We start from the raw sequence: 16,808 nt of genomic DNA, 5'->3' as shown, positions 1-16,808 counted from the left end.
TAGTGTTGTGTCAGTCCCCATTTATTCACTCCAATCTAGTTTCAGGACCATTTCTATCAGTCTTTCGGACCGATCCTTAGGACTGTCAGTACTATAACTGGTTAAAATTAATAAATAACGGAGATGACATAACAAGGACCAAACTTCATAAGTTTTTAGGAATGAGACTGAACTGGACAGAGCTAACGTAGTCAGCTCAAAAACGACCAGTAGAAGGCCGCTTTTATTTACAATTGACCCAACTTGGAGAAGAACAGCTGTAAAATGTTCAGGGTCAAGTTGGAACAAGATTCTGCCAACAACGGTGGAATGGTGATTACATCTATTGAAAATACAAAATTAAAACACAATGCCTGTATCAAGTTATTATCTCTTATCCAGTATAAAACAGAATGTTTCATTTTAAAGAAACATAGCTGTATAGTACATTTATAATGATGAAAAGAGGCCACTCACCTCAACTACATATTATCTTGAATTCAGGATTATGTGTTTTTTTGTTATTTGAAAAATAAGTTTAATCGGCAGAAACTTCATTAATGCACTGTACCTATAACTCTATCTTTTAGATTAAATAGAAAGTTCTATCAACATAACATATTCTCCGTTTTTTCATATGCCAGATGATCTGTTTTACATCCCGCCTAAAGATAAGACAGATCTGCATTTTTCATATTCGGATCTTTAGATTTAAATGTTCGAGTAAATTTTGGGTACCAAAATTAAACAGTTACTTGTTTTGAATTTTAAGCTAATTTTAAACAAGGTTCACACTTAATTTAAAATGGAATCCAGGTTAATATTACAATTTTATGGATTATTGATGACAAAACAATGGATAACTCAATTTTATTACTATTAGAACATAACTATTATTGTTATTTATTTGTACAACAGTGCAACTCTATTTCAACAAAATTATAATATCTATTTAATATAAGTTCTTGTATTTCTTGTTTTATAAAAAGTTTTCTGAACTATTATGAAAATTATTTAGCATGATAACATTGGATACGACGTAACAGGGCATCCCCAGGCAGTGCACTGGAGTCTCTGTAGCACCCTTAAAAAAAGGAGGCTATCAATGCCACTAGTAGTTAGCCAATTCTTCCAACTAGAGAATTATTAATCGATAATTGTTGATAGATTAATAAGAACAAATTCGTATCGACCAATCAACATTAAGACCACTGGTTAAATTAAAAGAAGAAGACAATTTAAGAGTTGACAACCAAATACAATGATCATTTTTGAGATTGTGCAGATTAACCAAGTGATGCAATTGTTTACGTTAGATGTGGATTGAAGCACTAATAACCAAAGATTCTCAGGAGATTATGGCATGGAGTAAATGCAAGGAGAAAAGCAAATACTTCTACATCATGGACAACAGAACCGGTAGACGCATGGAAATGAGCCTCGTGACGGATAAACCATACTTCTTCTACAACTTTGTCAACTGCTACGAGTATGAGAACAACGTTGTCATTGATGTCATGGGCTTTCAAGACAGTGACTTCTCTTCATCCATGAGATCTCCTTCCTCTCGATTCTTCTGAGAGAGATACTCCTCTTCCAAAATCATGAGATTCCGTCTTCCTCTCAGAACTACCTCAGCTGAATAGAATCGACTTATTATTCCTCCTCCTCTGAAAGAGATTCCTCCATGATGAGTTAGGAAAGTGACAAAAATATTCTTATTCCTCAGTACTTGTTTCGTGAGTCCGAACTCATGAATCCCTGCATCAACCCCAATTTCAAATCTTAGTAATTGAATCATTAAATTTAATGGAATGGACACACTCTAATGTAGAAAGGAGATAACGAGTTTTTGAGACCTTATAAGAGTATATTGTTCCTAATCCATCTGGGCGAATTGAGGATGACAGTATTTTCATTTCTTGGTTCTCTCATTCCAAAGGAAGACTTTTTCCGAAGCTACATAATTTTTATCGATGCTCATAGCATGAAGGAGATGTCTTGTGTTCATTGTGACTGTTCATTTTCAATTAAATTATCTTACTCTTTCTACTTTTTCAATTCTACGTAATATTTTTATAGCCTTGACTTAAATAATAAACATTTTTTATATTTACATATAATTATTGAATTCATCTTATGTTTATTGTCTACAGATATAATTTGAATAAATGAAGCAGTTGTTCAACACTGCAAAAGAAATATATCTTGGTTATAAAAATTATAATTTTAGCATAAAAAAAACTAAAAAATAGGCTGCAACTTTTTATTGGCTTCACTTTTGGATTTTTTATTATAAAAATCTGAAGTTTCACATTATTCAAAACTAAAATCCATTTTTATTTTATCCTTATCTATTGAGCAGGACTATTACTTTAACATTGAAGTTGATTCTAATATTCAATTCAAGGTCTTCATTGGGACCTAAAATAAATAAAAAACTTTATTTATAAAATTAAATAATTACAACTTTGCTTACCAATACTAAGAGAAAAAAAAAAAATTAGGGTAAACCAATTGATCTTTTTTGATCAAATTCCTTTCTCGGCCACTAGGAAGTTGATCAAAATCAATGAAAATATGAGAAATAATAAATGTTATGATATAAAAAATACTGAAGCATTGTAACCAATGAAAAATAATAATAATAGCAACTCAAATAATATGTTTCTAGAATATTCCAAAGTATATTTCAAGCAGGTTGTCATCGTAATCCGAATTCCTGATCATTGTAAAAAACTTTAGAAATTTTCACTTTTACAGAAGTTTATTTTTTACCTGAATTCTAAGTATCTTATTTTAGTTGACATTATTATGACCACAGATGAAAATAACATGACAATGGAGTCTTTTTGAGTTTGCTGCCTGAATATGTGGGGTTTTTTTTTTTTAATTTGCAATGCTGTTATCATTATTATTATGCTCTTAAAGAGGGTATTTAAAAAAAGACATAAAGTAACCCTGAGGAATTGTTCCAGAGTTATAAATGTAGGTTCTTGTTGGACCCCTAGAAGAATGGAGGATCGATATTGGAGTATTTCATGTCTATAGCATTAGATAGAAGGAGAGGTATTTGTCATTATATCCTTCACCTCAATGCTGCTCGTAGCTAATTTAATGAAATTTCATTTCGCTTTTCTTCTCAAGAACATTCTTCGAATCATCAGGGTGACCACCATCATATTTGGTTCTTTTTTTTTTTAACATACCGGCAGATAATTTTCTTTTCATATATGATTGTGAAATTTTATTATTATTAATGGTAATTAAGTATGCATTTACTCAAGTGTTGAGACTCGTTTTTTTCAGGTTCAGTCTTAGTGAATATTCACAAACTAAGTGGGCATTTAGGGTGGGAGTAAAGTCAGGCCTAAAACTACATTTATCTTCCTTGGGGAGAAAGGTCAATATAAAACAATAACAAAAGGGCATTAGCCAACAGGGGAGGACAGAAAATAGACAAAAGTTTGATCAAGAATGACTTCTTCTATGCCCAAAGTACTTAAATAAAAAAAAACTTATTTGATGAAGATGGTATCATAAATTGGCCTGTTTTTATTTTGTACATATTTCTTTTGAGCACATGGTTTTAAGAAGGGTTAAAGAAAAGGACCACATAAGTCCACAAAAGGATGACTGTGGTAAAAGCTTTGATAAAAAAGAACCACTTGGTGTATGAATGACCCATATTAAGATTTTGGAAGAACAAGTAGATATTGGATATGATATTTTAGTACAGACTTTTATATACTCCAAAAGTGTCTTAATCGATGTTACTTTTTAAAACAACCTCAAAATCATAAAAAAAATACTAGAAAGGATGTTTCAATATGAAATATAGAAATATATTTACTCAAACCCGTTCCAAAGGATTGTTCCAATAATATGTATATTTCATATATTATTTTGTCAAATCCTCTGTCAATGAGAAATATAGCTCCCATGAGGATCCATTCAACTAGATGTGAGCTATGATATGAGAGAACTAAACACTAATGTCAGTCCGGGTGTAGGTATGATAAAATCAGGAATTACAATTTTATTGATCATCAATTATACTCCGAGTACAACAAAGACTTACACATAATACTCTACAACGAATCCTCACCGTTACTTTCAGTCTTTCAAACACTCGTGATTACTTACTACTTATTTTTCTCTTTTCAAGTATAAAATAATAATTATGAAAGGATTGAAATATTAAAAAATGTATAACAGATTGCAATTACAAATGAGCGCGATCTTTGATTTTCATATTTATTTTTTGGTTGGTAACCTGAACAGCGTTTATTAGTTTTGTTACGATTATTCTTTAATTCTTGTGGAGACAACATATAATTATAAAATGGTATAATAGGTGTATGCCCATGATTAACCGAGAATAAAGCGAATAACTACATGCTACAACATTTGTTTGCAAAGGCTTAAACCCACATTTTATTATTGTTTTAAAGCTGTGAAACACAAAAATTACCATTAAAACTTTCAACATGCCCAGGATTAACCTTTAAAACTCTTTTAAAAAACTCTTTTTTTCTAGTTTTTAGACATTAACTACGATTCATTACCATATTTTGGCATGAAAGGTCTATATAGATGGAAATCAAAATAGATGACAAATTAATACAAAAGTTTTGTATCTGAAAAATGAATTATCTATTAATTTATTTTGATTGTAAATAATAAAAATGTATATAACCGCTGGAAATCAAGTAAAATAAAGTAATTTGCTTAAAAACGAATATACTTTTTATTTTTTCTCAAGTGCTTCATATCCTAGCTGAAGTTATAAAATACACCTTACATTTTAATTTAAAAATAATTGCATTAAAAAAAATTATAAAAATAAACAAACTTTTTTTTAACTTTAAATAATTACAACTTTACAGACTATTACCAACAAAACGAATAAAAATTAGTGTCAACATAAGTCTTTCCGATCAAAGTCTTAGCAGGGCCATTAGACGTTGTTGTTGACGAATAATGACAATGTGGGAAATTTTAAATGTCATAATTGATTATATACTCAATTATCTTTACGAATGAAAAACAATTATTAATTTTTTTAGAACTTCCCTATATGAAACAAATCAATCATCGTAATCATAATTCCTGGGCATTGCTAAATACTCCAGTGTTTTACTTCCTCATAGGTTTATTGTATCCTAGAATATTTAATATTATATTTTAGTTGAGAATAACATGATCAGAGTTGAAAATAACATGATAATGGAGGCTTTTGAATAACTGTTTTTTTCTATTCAAAAGCTAATATCATTATTCTTTTATTCTTGAAGAAAGAACAAAAAGTCAGCCAGAGGATTTGTTGTGGAGTTATATATGTCAGTGCTTGTTGGACTTGGAGTAGAATGGAGGATTGACATCCAAGTAAATCTTGTCTAAATTATTAGAAATAAGGAGTTGGGTTTGTGTTTATTTCCTTCATCTATAAGCTGATTGCACCTAGTTTAATGAACCCCCATGACAACTATGCCTCTTTTCTCCCACATTTGTTTCAAATTATTAGAATGAGTACGTTCATTTTTGCTATCTTTTTTATTATTTTCATCTATGATTATGATAGTTTTTAATAAATTGTCCAGACTCAGTTATTAGGGGTGTACACAAAACATTTGGTCCATTAGGGGTTGAGTGGAGTCTGTCTTAAAGTTATCTATATCCTTTTTTAGGAGAAGGGGCAAATTAAATCCAAACATATATTGGAGAAATTCATTTTCATTCATGCAAATTGAATGAAAAAAGTTGGCTTGTGTTGATTATAACTCCCCATTTTCAATGGAATTATCTGACTCCTTCTACTCGCCCTATTTATGTAATTTTTTATAATAAATAAATCAACTGTTATGCAGTTTTATATAATTATTATTTATTTTATAGCTAATCTTTTTAAAGTTAAATTAAAGACACTAAATTAACTTTGTGTTATGATTCCAAATGTTTTGTAGTATGTAAAAAAAAATTATTTTATTTAATTAAATAAATTTCATATCAATGGATGTATATTTGATATTATTTGGTGGCAAATGAGTAACTCAGACATGAATCAGAAAAAAAAATAATCTGTAAAAAGTGTTCCTGTCAATCTTTGTAAAAATAAGACACTTTTTGGACAAAATAAAAATAAACAAAAACAATCTTTTTTCTATAATCATCTCTGGGTAAGAAATATATTCCTTCAATTTGAATGATCTAAATCTATATTCTGAATGCTTTGTGCAATCTTAATTTTGTTTATTTCCAAACAGAGATATATATATATTTCAACTTTTAATGCCTATTTAATATATTTTGTTTACAAAAATCCTTATAAAAGTGATACACAAAAGAAAGAGGCAACCATGTCCAGACAACATTTTCCATAGCACTGACATGGATCACAAATTTCCATTTCCGGACTCTCTGTTTCACCATTAAAGTCGTCGTCATCATCATCCAATTCATCATCATCTTCAGTCTCTTCAATAGAGTCAGGATGGGATAGCGAACTTCTTTTTCTCCGATACTTCCGATGGTGGTGGTGATGATGGGATCGGTGATTATCTTCATCCGTCGTTTCAAAATCGTCGTCTGTTGTGGATATTTGACTGCTGTCTGGGTCTTTGGATTTCAGAGTTCCGTTATGTAACTAAATAGATAATATAAATTACATAGATGCAAATGAATATAGAAGGAGGTATGTCAACAAAAAAACAAGCTAGGAAAGTTTTTATAAATCTAAATGCTTAGTGATTATACTTATATTCTATGAACAAAGAATAATATTAAATTTCTATTAATCAACTATTATAAGTAACCGTTTGAAAGCAATTCAAGTTGCAATTACAGATTGTATGGTCACATTCCGTTAGTCAACTGGAGTAAAAATATTATCCCAAAAATAAGATAGATTTTATTTCACAAAAACACAGTCAGTATACACTGAAATTACAATATTTAGGTGTATAGTATTTTGTTTATATTTCTTAAAAAATATGAAAATACTTATTTTAGTTCAAGATATTGCTAAATCACTCATATTTTTGTATAAAAAATTAATTTTAGCAGTATTAGTTAGGGTTTCAAGAATATTACTATATAATCATTTCATTTGTTTACTGGTAATTTTGCTACCTAGATTTTTGCCCTTGTAATTTTGGCTCGAGGAGATTTTGCCACATGTCATCTTCCTTTTTATTATCGGTTTGAACTTTACTGTTGAATCTCCATTAGATTAATTTTATAGATCAATGGATTATTACCTCACTAACACAAAAGTATACAGCGTATTTTGTAAATATGCACTTTTACCTAAATACAAATTTTCTGGATTTTAAAACCTACAGCTACAACAAGTTTTATAGTGATATAAGTGTACAAACATCATATGAGTTTACCAACAGGAATTTCTTATCAAAAATAATACTGCACCTTCTGCTCCTCTTAAATAGCATTATCATTTATTGATTATTACAAGGAGTTGTAATACTTTCGGGAGGAGCTCAAGATTAAAATCCTAAAAAATTGTTTTTATTAAAGTTATAAAAATACCAAGTGAGTAAAAAAAAGGTTCAAAAATATATAGAGTTTCCATTGATAAGTGCCATCGGTGACAAATAAATACTTTTAAAACAGTCCTGTCAAAAATATAACGTGTGGGTCGAAACTGGAACTATGTATGGAGATAAATGTGTGTATGACTCACATATCTATACTTTATTTTATTAGCAAGTATTTTTAGTAGTATTTACAAATTATGGCTTATATTAAAATTACAAAAAAAAAAAAAATCTTTTTTTTTTTTCAATTTTTTCAAGCTAATTCAGATCAAATAGACCACCAAAGGTCCAACGCTCTATTGCTATTAAAACAAGAGTAGGCTCTAAGAAAGTTTTAAGGCAAACATGGCTGATTTATAAGTAACTCTCTTTCTGTTTATTGTAACATCATTGGACACTTTTGTTTGGGCAAATGATATATAAAAAGTAAAAAATGTCGTAATTCCATTTTTTTAAACAATTTACTCATTATTTATTATTGCCATATTTAGGTTTTTAAATTATTTTCTATAATTATACAGGATTGGGCAGCAAAATGCGGATTCCAGAGGTTCCTTGCCTTCATTACTTCTATCGATAAGTTTTGTGGGGTCCACTTGTCTATGTTACCCTTCTTGGCCCTTCCTAGCAGTTATGGAGGTCGTCCTTGATCATGTTCTCCAAACTTGACAAGAAATGGGATTCATGGGTTGTGTGGGGTTTTCCCTGGTCTTCATCTCCAAGTTGGACATGAAAACAGGATTTATATTTAAATTGCCCCCTCCACTTCCTACTTTTCCCTAAGGGATCTTTTCCATCATTTTTTATCTTGGCTCCCTTGAAAACCAGGCTCCTGGAATACTTTACAAATTCCAAAATACTGGCCACCTTAAGTTCAGCATCTTGGAGATCAGAGATACGCTGCTTGTCGGCTTTTTTTTGCTCACTTACGAAAAATTTATTTAGTTTGTTTATGTACAATATATGGTTAACCCAGAATGTCAAAGAATAATCAATAAACCTTCATATTTTACTGAGAAAATGAACATAAATAGTCCACGTTTTGCTGCACCAAAAAGATGATATATTCATCTATTTTGGCTTCAAATGATGTCCTCTTCTATACTATTAAAGTTTGACTGAGAATAGAAAATCGTTGCTGACTAACCCGTGTTATATATACACTGCAACTACTTAGCTCTAAATTACAACTAACAATTGTTGGCACTTTCAATGATCAATTTAAAAGGAATATATTTTCCATAATTAGATTTTAAAATAATGACCCTTTGTTTATGAAGTAAAACAAAAAATAAAAATGTTCTTAATTTATAAGAAAGATTGTTTTTTTGTTGACACATATGATATATCAATATATTATTTATATAAACTTACTTTCCGTTTCTTCTCATCCTTGTCCTCAATGATGTCTCTATCTACAATGGAGTCTACACGATTCCTCCCAGGTTTTATTTGCCCCCCTTCCCCTCCACAATCCAAATCAATAGGTTTTTTCTGCACCTCCAAATGATCTCGATTTGTATCAGTTCTGAGTTTGTCAATCATGGAGGACGAAGCAGATGATAGATTGGCGATTTTTGAGGAGTTGACCTCATTCAATGTGGACAAACTATCATTTCGCAGACGTTCTTGAATGGGATCCTCACCACTCTCCTCAGGCCCATTTTCTTTGCTGCTCCCTAATTTATAGCAGTGACCGTTTGTTAACTGGTTTTGTTGTTGCATGCGCGCAATGGTCGGAAGGGATTTGGATTTGATTTGTAGAAGACTAGTTGTTACTCGGACATCTGCTTCAATATGGTTCTCTTCTTCTTCGTCTTCCTCGGATGTTACATGACGTGGATTTTCGAGAAGTTCATAGCTCATGTGTCGTTGGAGATCCTTTAATATGGCATTTTGTGTTTCCACAACGTCTTTTGGAATAAGATTCTTCTCCAGAGGATCACACGGACGATTATTGTTGTTTGTATTATTGATGGAGTTCATGGCACTATCAATGGTGAAGCATGAGGAGGATGAGTTGGCCGGATTGTTTTCCATAGAGATCGTCGTTTTAGGTTTTCTATATTTTGGTGGATCCTGATAGGGTGGAGGTTTGAGTGGAAGAGGATCTCGATTCGACTTTGTGCAATGAAGGGTCGCACTTGATAGATTTGCATTGATGATTCGATTGTTATTGTTAATCATGGTAGAGCGCTTTACACGAGTGCCTATGGTTGCATAGCGAGAGGCCGTAGAGGGTGGAGCAGGAGGTTGCTTCTTCCGTGCCTTGATTGTGTTTGAGTTTATTTGATCCCCATTTGTCGTAGAGCTCTTTATTACTTTGGTCGTTGTGGTGGTCGTTGTTGTGAGTAATGTTTGGGACTTGAAAGGTTGAGTCTCATTCGGATCTTCAAACTCATTGTTGTTGTTCGCATCATGTCTAGCACCGGTTTTAATGTTTGATGATGTTTGATGAATCATTTGTGGATAGAGAGAGGAGTAAGTTCGTGGGGGTTTACCGTTGGATAGAGGAGGAGCCGTGGAGTGAGGATTGTTGAAGTGGATAATTGATGAATTTGGATGATGATGATTATTATTGTTAGAATTGTTCAGACGAACTTGGGAAATGCTTCGAAGCATGGTTCGCTGTTGGGCGAGTGGAGAGCCAATAGGTGTTGCGGGAGAGGATGCACTTGAACAAACAGCATTAGGGGGCGCACTAATCTCTTCAATTAAATTCTCTTGCATGAACCAGGGATCCGGGGAGCTTAAAATAAACAAAAAATTAATCATTAAATTTATAATTTTTGTTATCCACCTTTTTAACCCTTAGAATGATTCAAAGCCATTTATAAGAACATAGTTTAATTAAGTACTTTTTGATAAAGCCTCCCCATATTTAAAACCTTTTATTTTTCCTCCCATACAATTATGACCTTATCTCCCCTATAATATCGTTTATAACATAGTAAAGAAAATAGAAATAATAGAAAAAAATAATACCATTTAAAGCAGAATATCATTTTGCTCTAAATATATACAGATTTAATGAAGAGATTAAAAATTAATTAATAGAAGGGTATTGAAAGCGATGAAGATTATATGATTTAAAAAACGCAACTTTTTCAAAATACATTAAATCACACAACCTAGAACAAAAGTAAATACATTTCACACCTTTTGTCGGAAGACACTAATAACCAGAGGAAGGGGGATATGACAATGCATGGTATTCTTAGTTGGGGAGTTGACTAGATTGATATAAAAAAAATTATATTTGAAGCCATTCAACACAAAGTAAGGTAGAATTGATTTTCTCAAAATTGAGTGTGTAATACATTTTTATTATTTGACAAATTATCATTCATTTCTATCAATAAATTATCATGATGAACCTTATGGCGGTCCAACCAATCGCACTACTTAAATAAACCAAAATTAATGCCCACAATCAAAAATTAAGAAATTGATGTATATTATTTGAAAGGGGCTATATCGTGAGCCTTTTAAATCAAAGAAAGGTTCTAAACAATAGTTTAATTTCTCGATTATCTACACACATCCCAGTAATTTGAATAATAAGCCTTTTAAAAACTCAAATATGCCTACAAAATATCGCAATATTTGAAGAAAAGAAAATACGTTGGTATTTTTTATTTTTTTATTATTATTCTGACTGTTTTTATTTCGATTAATCGTAACAACGTACATTTCTGAATATTTTAAATTATAATGCCTTTTTTAATTAAAAAAAAAAGAACAATATTATATTAAATTTATAGTATCATCCCTCAGAGGTCAAAGGGATAAGGTGTATTTAAAAATAAACGATTGCTTAGTACAAGATCTGGTCACAAAGTTGAAGCTTTACTTATTTGGAGAGGAGTGGGATGAGTTTGTAAAGGGCACTGTCCCTTTGTGCCCTCCTGTAGGTACAACATTATGACCATAAACATAAATGCAAATAATGATATAATGGAAGAAGAGCTTTTTGCAATTACTAATGAAATTATAGTATTTTCATATGAAAATTGTAACTTCTTCAAGAGGGAATAGTGGCGTGCTAAGGTTGTCTTAGAAAGCTAGAGTGTGTTTTTTAGTTGACAATCTGAACATCAATTACCATTTTTCCAAGTATTTTCATTATTAATTAATTCTTGAGAGCAGAACAGCCATTTATAAATTAATAACCAGTACGTGTGCTCATGAAAGACAGTGAGTAAAAAATGAGGATTTGCTGAGGACTCATAAGTTTAAGCCAATGTTGGACAGGATTATAGTTGAGGATCGATATAGAATGAATTCCAGACACTTTATCTTTGTAATTTACGGTTCAGAATTTGTCTTTATTTCCTTACTCTCACGGCTCCTTGGGGCAAATTTAATAAATCTATCGACACCTAAGCTACTCTCCTCCCATACATTAGTCAAATAGTCAAAATGAGCAGGTTAATTTTCTGTTTCCCTTACTTTTAGAAACCAACGGGACATCTATTATGTACGGTAATGTAAATCCGCATAATGATTAGTGGACTCATTTTTTTGGAAATGATTATATGAAGAATGAATTTTTTTTTCCTTGGCAGTTGTATTAATTATTTGATTCCTGAGTAGTGACCAATGAACCTTTTTTCCTAAAGAGATTCAGTTATATTTAAAACTTGATTAATCATCTCTATGTAATCATAAACAAAGGAGCGTAGACCTGAGGATTTGTTTTGGAGTTATAATTTTACGTTCTTGTTGGTCTCAGAATAGAATTAAGGATCTAAATCGGAGTCATTCTTGCCTATGTTTGAGTTTATTTCTTTGTCTCCATCCTCCCTTGTCACAGATGATTGTTGCTGATCTTCCACAAAATATTGCTCAAATTACCATGCTGATTTTTGGTTTTTCTTTTACAAATGATTCAAAGGATTTACATTATTGATTATGAATGACTAGGAGACAGCATATACGTTTAAACCATAAACTGTTATCACTAAAGTGTCTCCTCATGATGGACAGAGAGTAACCTTGATGAGTAAGCCCCTCTAGAACGCAGAGTAGGATGGAGAATTAAAAACTGATTAATTTCTGCCCATGTACTTGCTAAGTATGGAAAGAATTTATGTTGATTTCCTTAATCCCATAGCTATTTTTTTGTTTTATATAAAGATAATGCTTACGATTTGCAACTCTATATATTTATATTAGGGGGTGGACGACTTTGGGATGACATTCTATATATGTAGTCTATCAACGCGAGAGTTAACTAGAATGATTTTTCATGATTTTTTTTTGATGATATTGATATTATATCATCACAAGCTAAGGAACTAAAATTTTTGACCTGTGTAATCCGCTGTGTAATATCTCGATCGATCCCTGACCTATATACATACGAGGGAGGATCCAGAAGCACCAGACTCAACAAAAGAAACACATATACTTGTGGGTAAAAGAGTCTTATTTTTAGACATATAAAATAACAATTGTAGTGTATCAGTTAGAACAAGAACTCATAAACTATGGAACAGATTGTGATGAAATTTTTCATTTTTCAACACTTTTCTAACCCTTAGTAATAATTATTTGACTAAGGTATTTTAAATCAAAGTATTGTATCGTTTAACGTTGACAAATTTTCTCAATTTTCATACACTCAATAGTAATAGCTGCCAAACAAATACTAAATGCCGTGGCGTCTTAGAACTTGAAGCATATTTTGTACTCTCCAATATACTTTTTTTTTATCAACTAAGATATTTTTTTAGTCAGGGTGGTTATTTCTGGAACCGCCCTATAAATACAGTATAAGTACACATGCATTCAACCATGAAATGAAGAGAAATAAATAGTTATTCAACAAAAGTAAATTAAACTAATTATTAGACAAATTATATGTTCCCAGTAGATGCAAGTATATTTGTGTTATTATAGCATCTGTTCAATATAAAACATCATTAAGGAAGGATATCTGCAGAAGCTCTCTGTAGGTAGTTGTTAGTGTTGAGACCTGGTCCGGTCTGAAGTGTGGCACGACACAAATTCGATCCCCAAGCCAACGGTCGTTTTGACGGTTGTAGACCTGGTCAACGCTGAAAATCTTGTTGTCAGAGAAATTTTTTACTGTGGATCCATTTGCCTTGATCCACGCATGAACTTAATAATATATGATAGGCAGCGTGGGTCCTTGTGTAAGAGGACAGCCCCAAGTCCTCCTTCATAGCCCTCCTGATTGTCCCTCGTCCACGCAAAGCTTGCTAGAGGTGATTCATGGATTCTGTGGGGTCCTCTTTGATATTCTTCTGCAGGTGCCCCAGAAGCTCAGAATCCCTTTTCATGTTGTATCCCCAACTTCCTTCTTTCCCTGAGAGGTCTTTCCCATCCTTTTTCATCTTGGCCACCTTGAAAATGAGGCTCCTGGACCACTTCACAATGTCCATTATCTCTGAACGTCAAATTTGGCATCCAGACGGTCTGATATCCTCTGCCTTTTTGCTTCTTGCTCACTCATGATGAAAGATTTGAGAAATGTTTATTGTAATTATGTACTTATGCAGAAAGAACAGGAAATTTGGAATATGCAGGAAAAAATCACAAAACCTCTTTATTGTAAGTACATAATTAGCATTTATTGACAGTCCACGCTCGCTTCCGAACCCTGTAAATTGAAGTAAACTCTTGAATCAATTTTGGCCCACTCTTCTTAATAAAATTTCTAAAGTTCACCAAGATTTGTTGGATGTTTTTTCAACACTCCTTTTTCAATGTAGTGTATATATTCTCATAAGGGTTAAGGTCAGGATTTTGGGCTGGCCAGTCTATGACCCTAACATTATTCAGATTGATTATATTGAATTGTATTTTTTCCCATGAAAAAGCTCTGTAAAATTTTATTACGCGAAATTGTTTTTGATCCAATATTCTGGAAATAATGCAAGTAGAGTCACACATAGCAAAACAACTCACAAAGTAAAGAGTAGGTTAGTAGAATATTTTTAGAGCTGCCTTTTGAAGATTGGTAAACACTGACAACGAGGTGAATAAAAAAAAGCCCTCTTTGTGTTAAGGCCCGGACTTTTTCGACAATTTGTTAATTAAATGCTATTGCAAGTTTAGGATCCTCAATCTGAATGGCATGGGATTTATTTGTGTGTCCTTCCTTTCACAGCTGCTTGCAGCTGATATAATCAAAATTAAGGACATATAAGCTGCTTTTCTCCCAAACATTTTTCAAACTGTCAGAATTACCACATTTACTTTGGGGTTTGTTTATTTTTTCCATCACTGTATATTACTCAAGTGGGAAAGAGAGGAAAAAATTACATTCATAAGCTTGCATATATCTAATATTCCAAAGTAGATACTCCGAATTAAAAATATAAGAAGTTAAATATATGAAGATAAATAAATTGCTCAAAGCATTGATTTTTGATTTTTTTTTGGTATAAGCATTTAATTTTACGTAACTAAAGATCATAACGTGAGAGGATATGTAAAGGAAAAGAACATATATAATAGATATGATTTATACTTTATTTTTTTATTCTTTTTGCAAGGAAGATAAAGATGTTATAATTTGCTGGTTCAACATTATTTCATCTTTGTAAATATATACATGTATTCATGTAATATCATATATAGGCTAGATAGGTATATGTACATAACCATATATATACTAAAAAAAGAAGCTAAAATGAATCAGATTAAACGTCTTCATATTTCATATTAAATAAGATGAAAATTTGTAAAATATTAAATGTTCAACTCCAAACTCTAACTATTTAACCTCCAAATCAACGGGTATCCTATAAATAGGATGATTTTTTGTGTCTTATTCCGATGAAATTGCACTGATTATTATACATAAACATTAGAGTATTACAATGAATCCATCTGACATTAGGAATGGTCTTTGTAGTCCATCAACATAATATATATCTTCTTCTTTAGGTGTGTCTGAGTATCGAACCTACGCACATTGATTTAAATATAATATTTTATTTTGATCCCGTTGTCAATTGAGCTACGTCAAAAAAAAATTAACTCTGAGATTTTTCCACTATGCATGAATTTAACCAATTATCATTAATTCTTCAATGATGAAGGAAGAATATTTCAACGTTTGTAAAAGAAGGACTTTCAAACATTCAGATCCAAAAGAAGATGAAAAACGAGACAATAGTTCCCTTTTGTGGGCATATGTCGTGTTCCATCCTTTTTTTTAGTATTGTGTACTCAGCTTATGTTTTAATTTTATTGATTTGCTTGTTTGATCAGAAAAAATACAAAAGAAGATGTTTTTACTATATAAAGTCGACAAAATTTCAATAAATATTGATTAAATTTAATTATATGGGTTTATTAATAAAATAGAATTCACAACTGCATTAAATACTACTTGACACCAATGATAAACAGTGAGATTTGAATATTATATCCGCTAAATAGCCCTAAAAATGATTATAGGCATAATTCATCGTTTTTTATTGAAATTCATAATATTGGTTTAACTTCATTGATTTATGCTGGAGATTTAATCAAATATTATTTTTCTTGTTCAAGTAGAAGTTTAAAGTTCCTACGTCGATTGGTTCACAATTTTAGAAAGTTTCAAAATAAATCAAATTCTCATATTTACTTTATTGCTGTTAGTTTTTGAATTTTATTTTTCCAATAGCCTTTAGTTGCTTAGTTCATTTTACAAATTAGTTCTTATTCATTTTAAAAGCCGCGCATTTGAAGTCATATTTTTCAATAATTTCAAAAAGATTAAATATATTTTTGTCGAGTAACTTTATTAGTCATTATATGTCTCAAATACCAAAATTGTTGTCATGGGATACCTTTTTTTTCTAAAAACCTAATTATAAACTAAAATGTTTATTTATATATACTATGTATGCAATAAAGTAAAAAAAAACCATTATAGTGTTATAATGACTCCATTTGACCTATAAATAGTCTTTAAAGTCAACTTACAAGAGCAGAAAATGAATCGAATCTACACATATAAAAGGCAAGATAATGATTACAAAATTATTTTTTATCTCTCGGAAAAATATGGGATTAAATTTTATTTTTATACTAGACATAACTTTTTTTTTATTTTATAAGTATACAAATTCTTCAAAGGGGTGGGGGGGGGGGTGCAATGACCCTTTTGGTTCCATTGTCACAGCAAGGATTAATAATATCCCAGGACATTACTCTCCAGTAAAATCCTGGAAAAGCAAATGCTAACTATAATTGAAGAAAATTTAGAATATATGTAATGTCTTCTACTTTTTATTAATTAATGTAAAT

General features: G+C 31.2%; 1 protein-coding gene across 2 annotated transcripts in view; it reads right to left on the bottom strand.

Annotated features, from left to right (window-relative positions):
* Positions 1 to 6,207: 6,207 nt before the first annotated feature.
* LOC121126237 (uncharacterized) overlaps positions 6,208 to 16,808 on the bottom strand; it is a 239,411-nt gene continuing 228,810 nt past the window's right edge. For both annotated transcript variants that reach the window (XM_040721561.2, XM_071891684.1), the window contains 2 exons: positions 8,910 to 10,284; positions 6,208 to 6,625 (listed from right to left, as the gene is read on the bottom strand). In XM_040721561.2, coding sequence (XP_040577495.1) covers positions 6,305 to 6,625; positions 8,910 to 10,284 — 1,696 coding nt within the window. In that variant the 3' untranslated portion in view covers positions 6,208 to 6,304. The remainder of the gene's footprint in view (positions 6,626 to 8,909; positions 10,285 to 16,808) is intronic.

This window comes from Lepeophtheirus salmonis, chromosome 11 (genome assembly GCF_016086655.4).
Source record: "Lepeophtheirus salmonis chromosome 11, UVic_Lsal_1.4, whole genome shotgun sequence".
NCBI classification, from domain to species: domain Eukaryota; kingdom Metazoa; phylum Arthropoda; class Copepoda; order Siphonostomatoida; family Caligidae; genus Lepeophtheirus; species Lepeophtheirus salmonis.
This window is presented reverse-complemented; position numbering and strand designations above follow the sequence as displayed.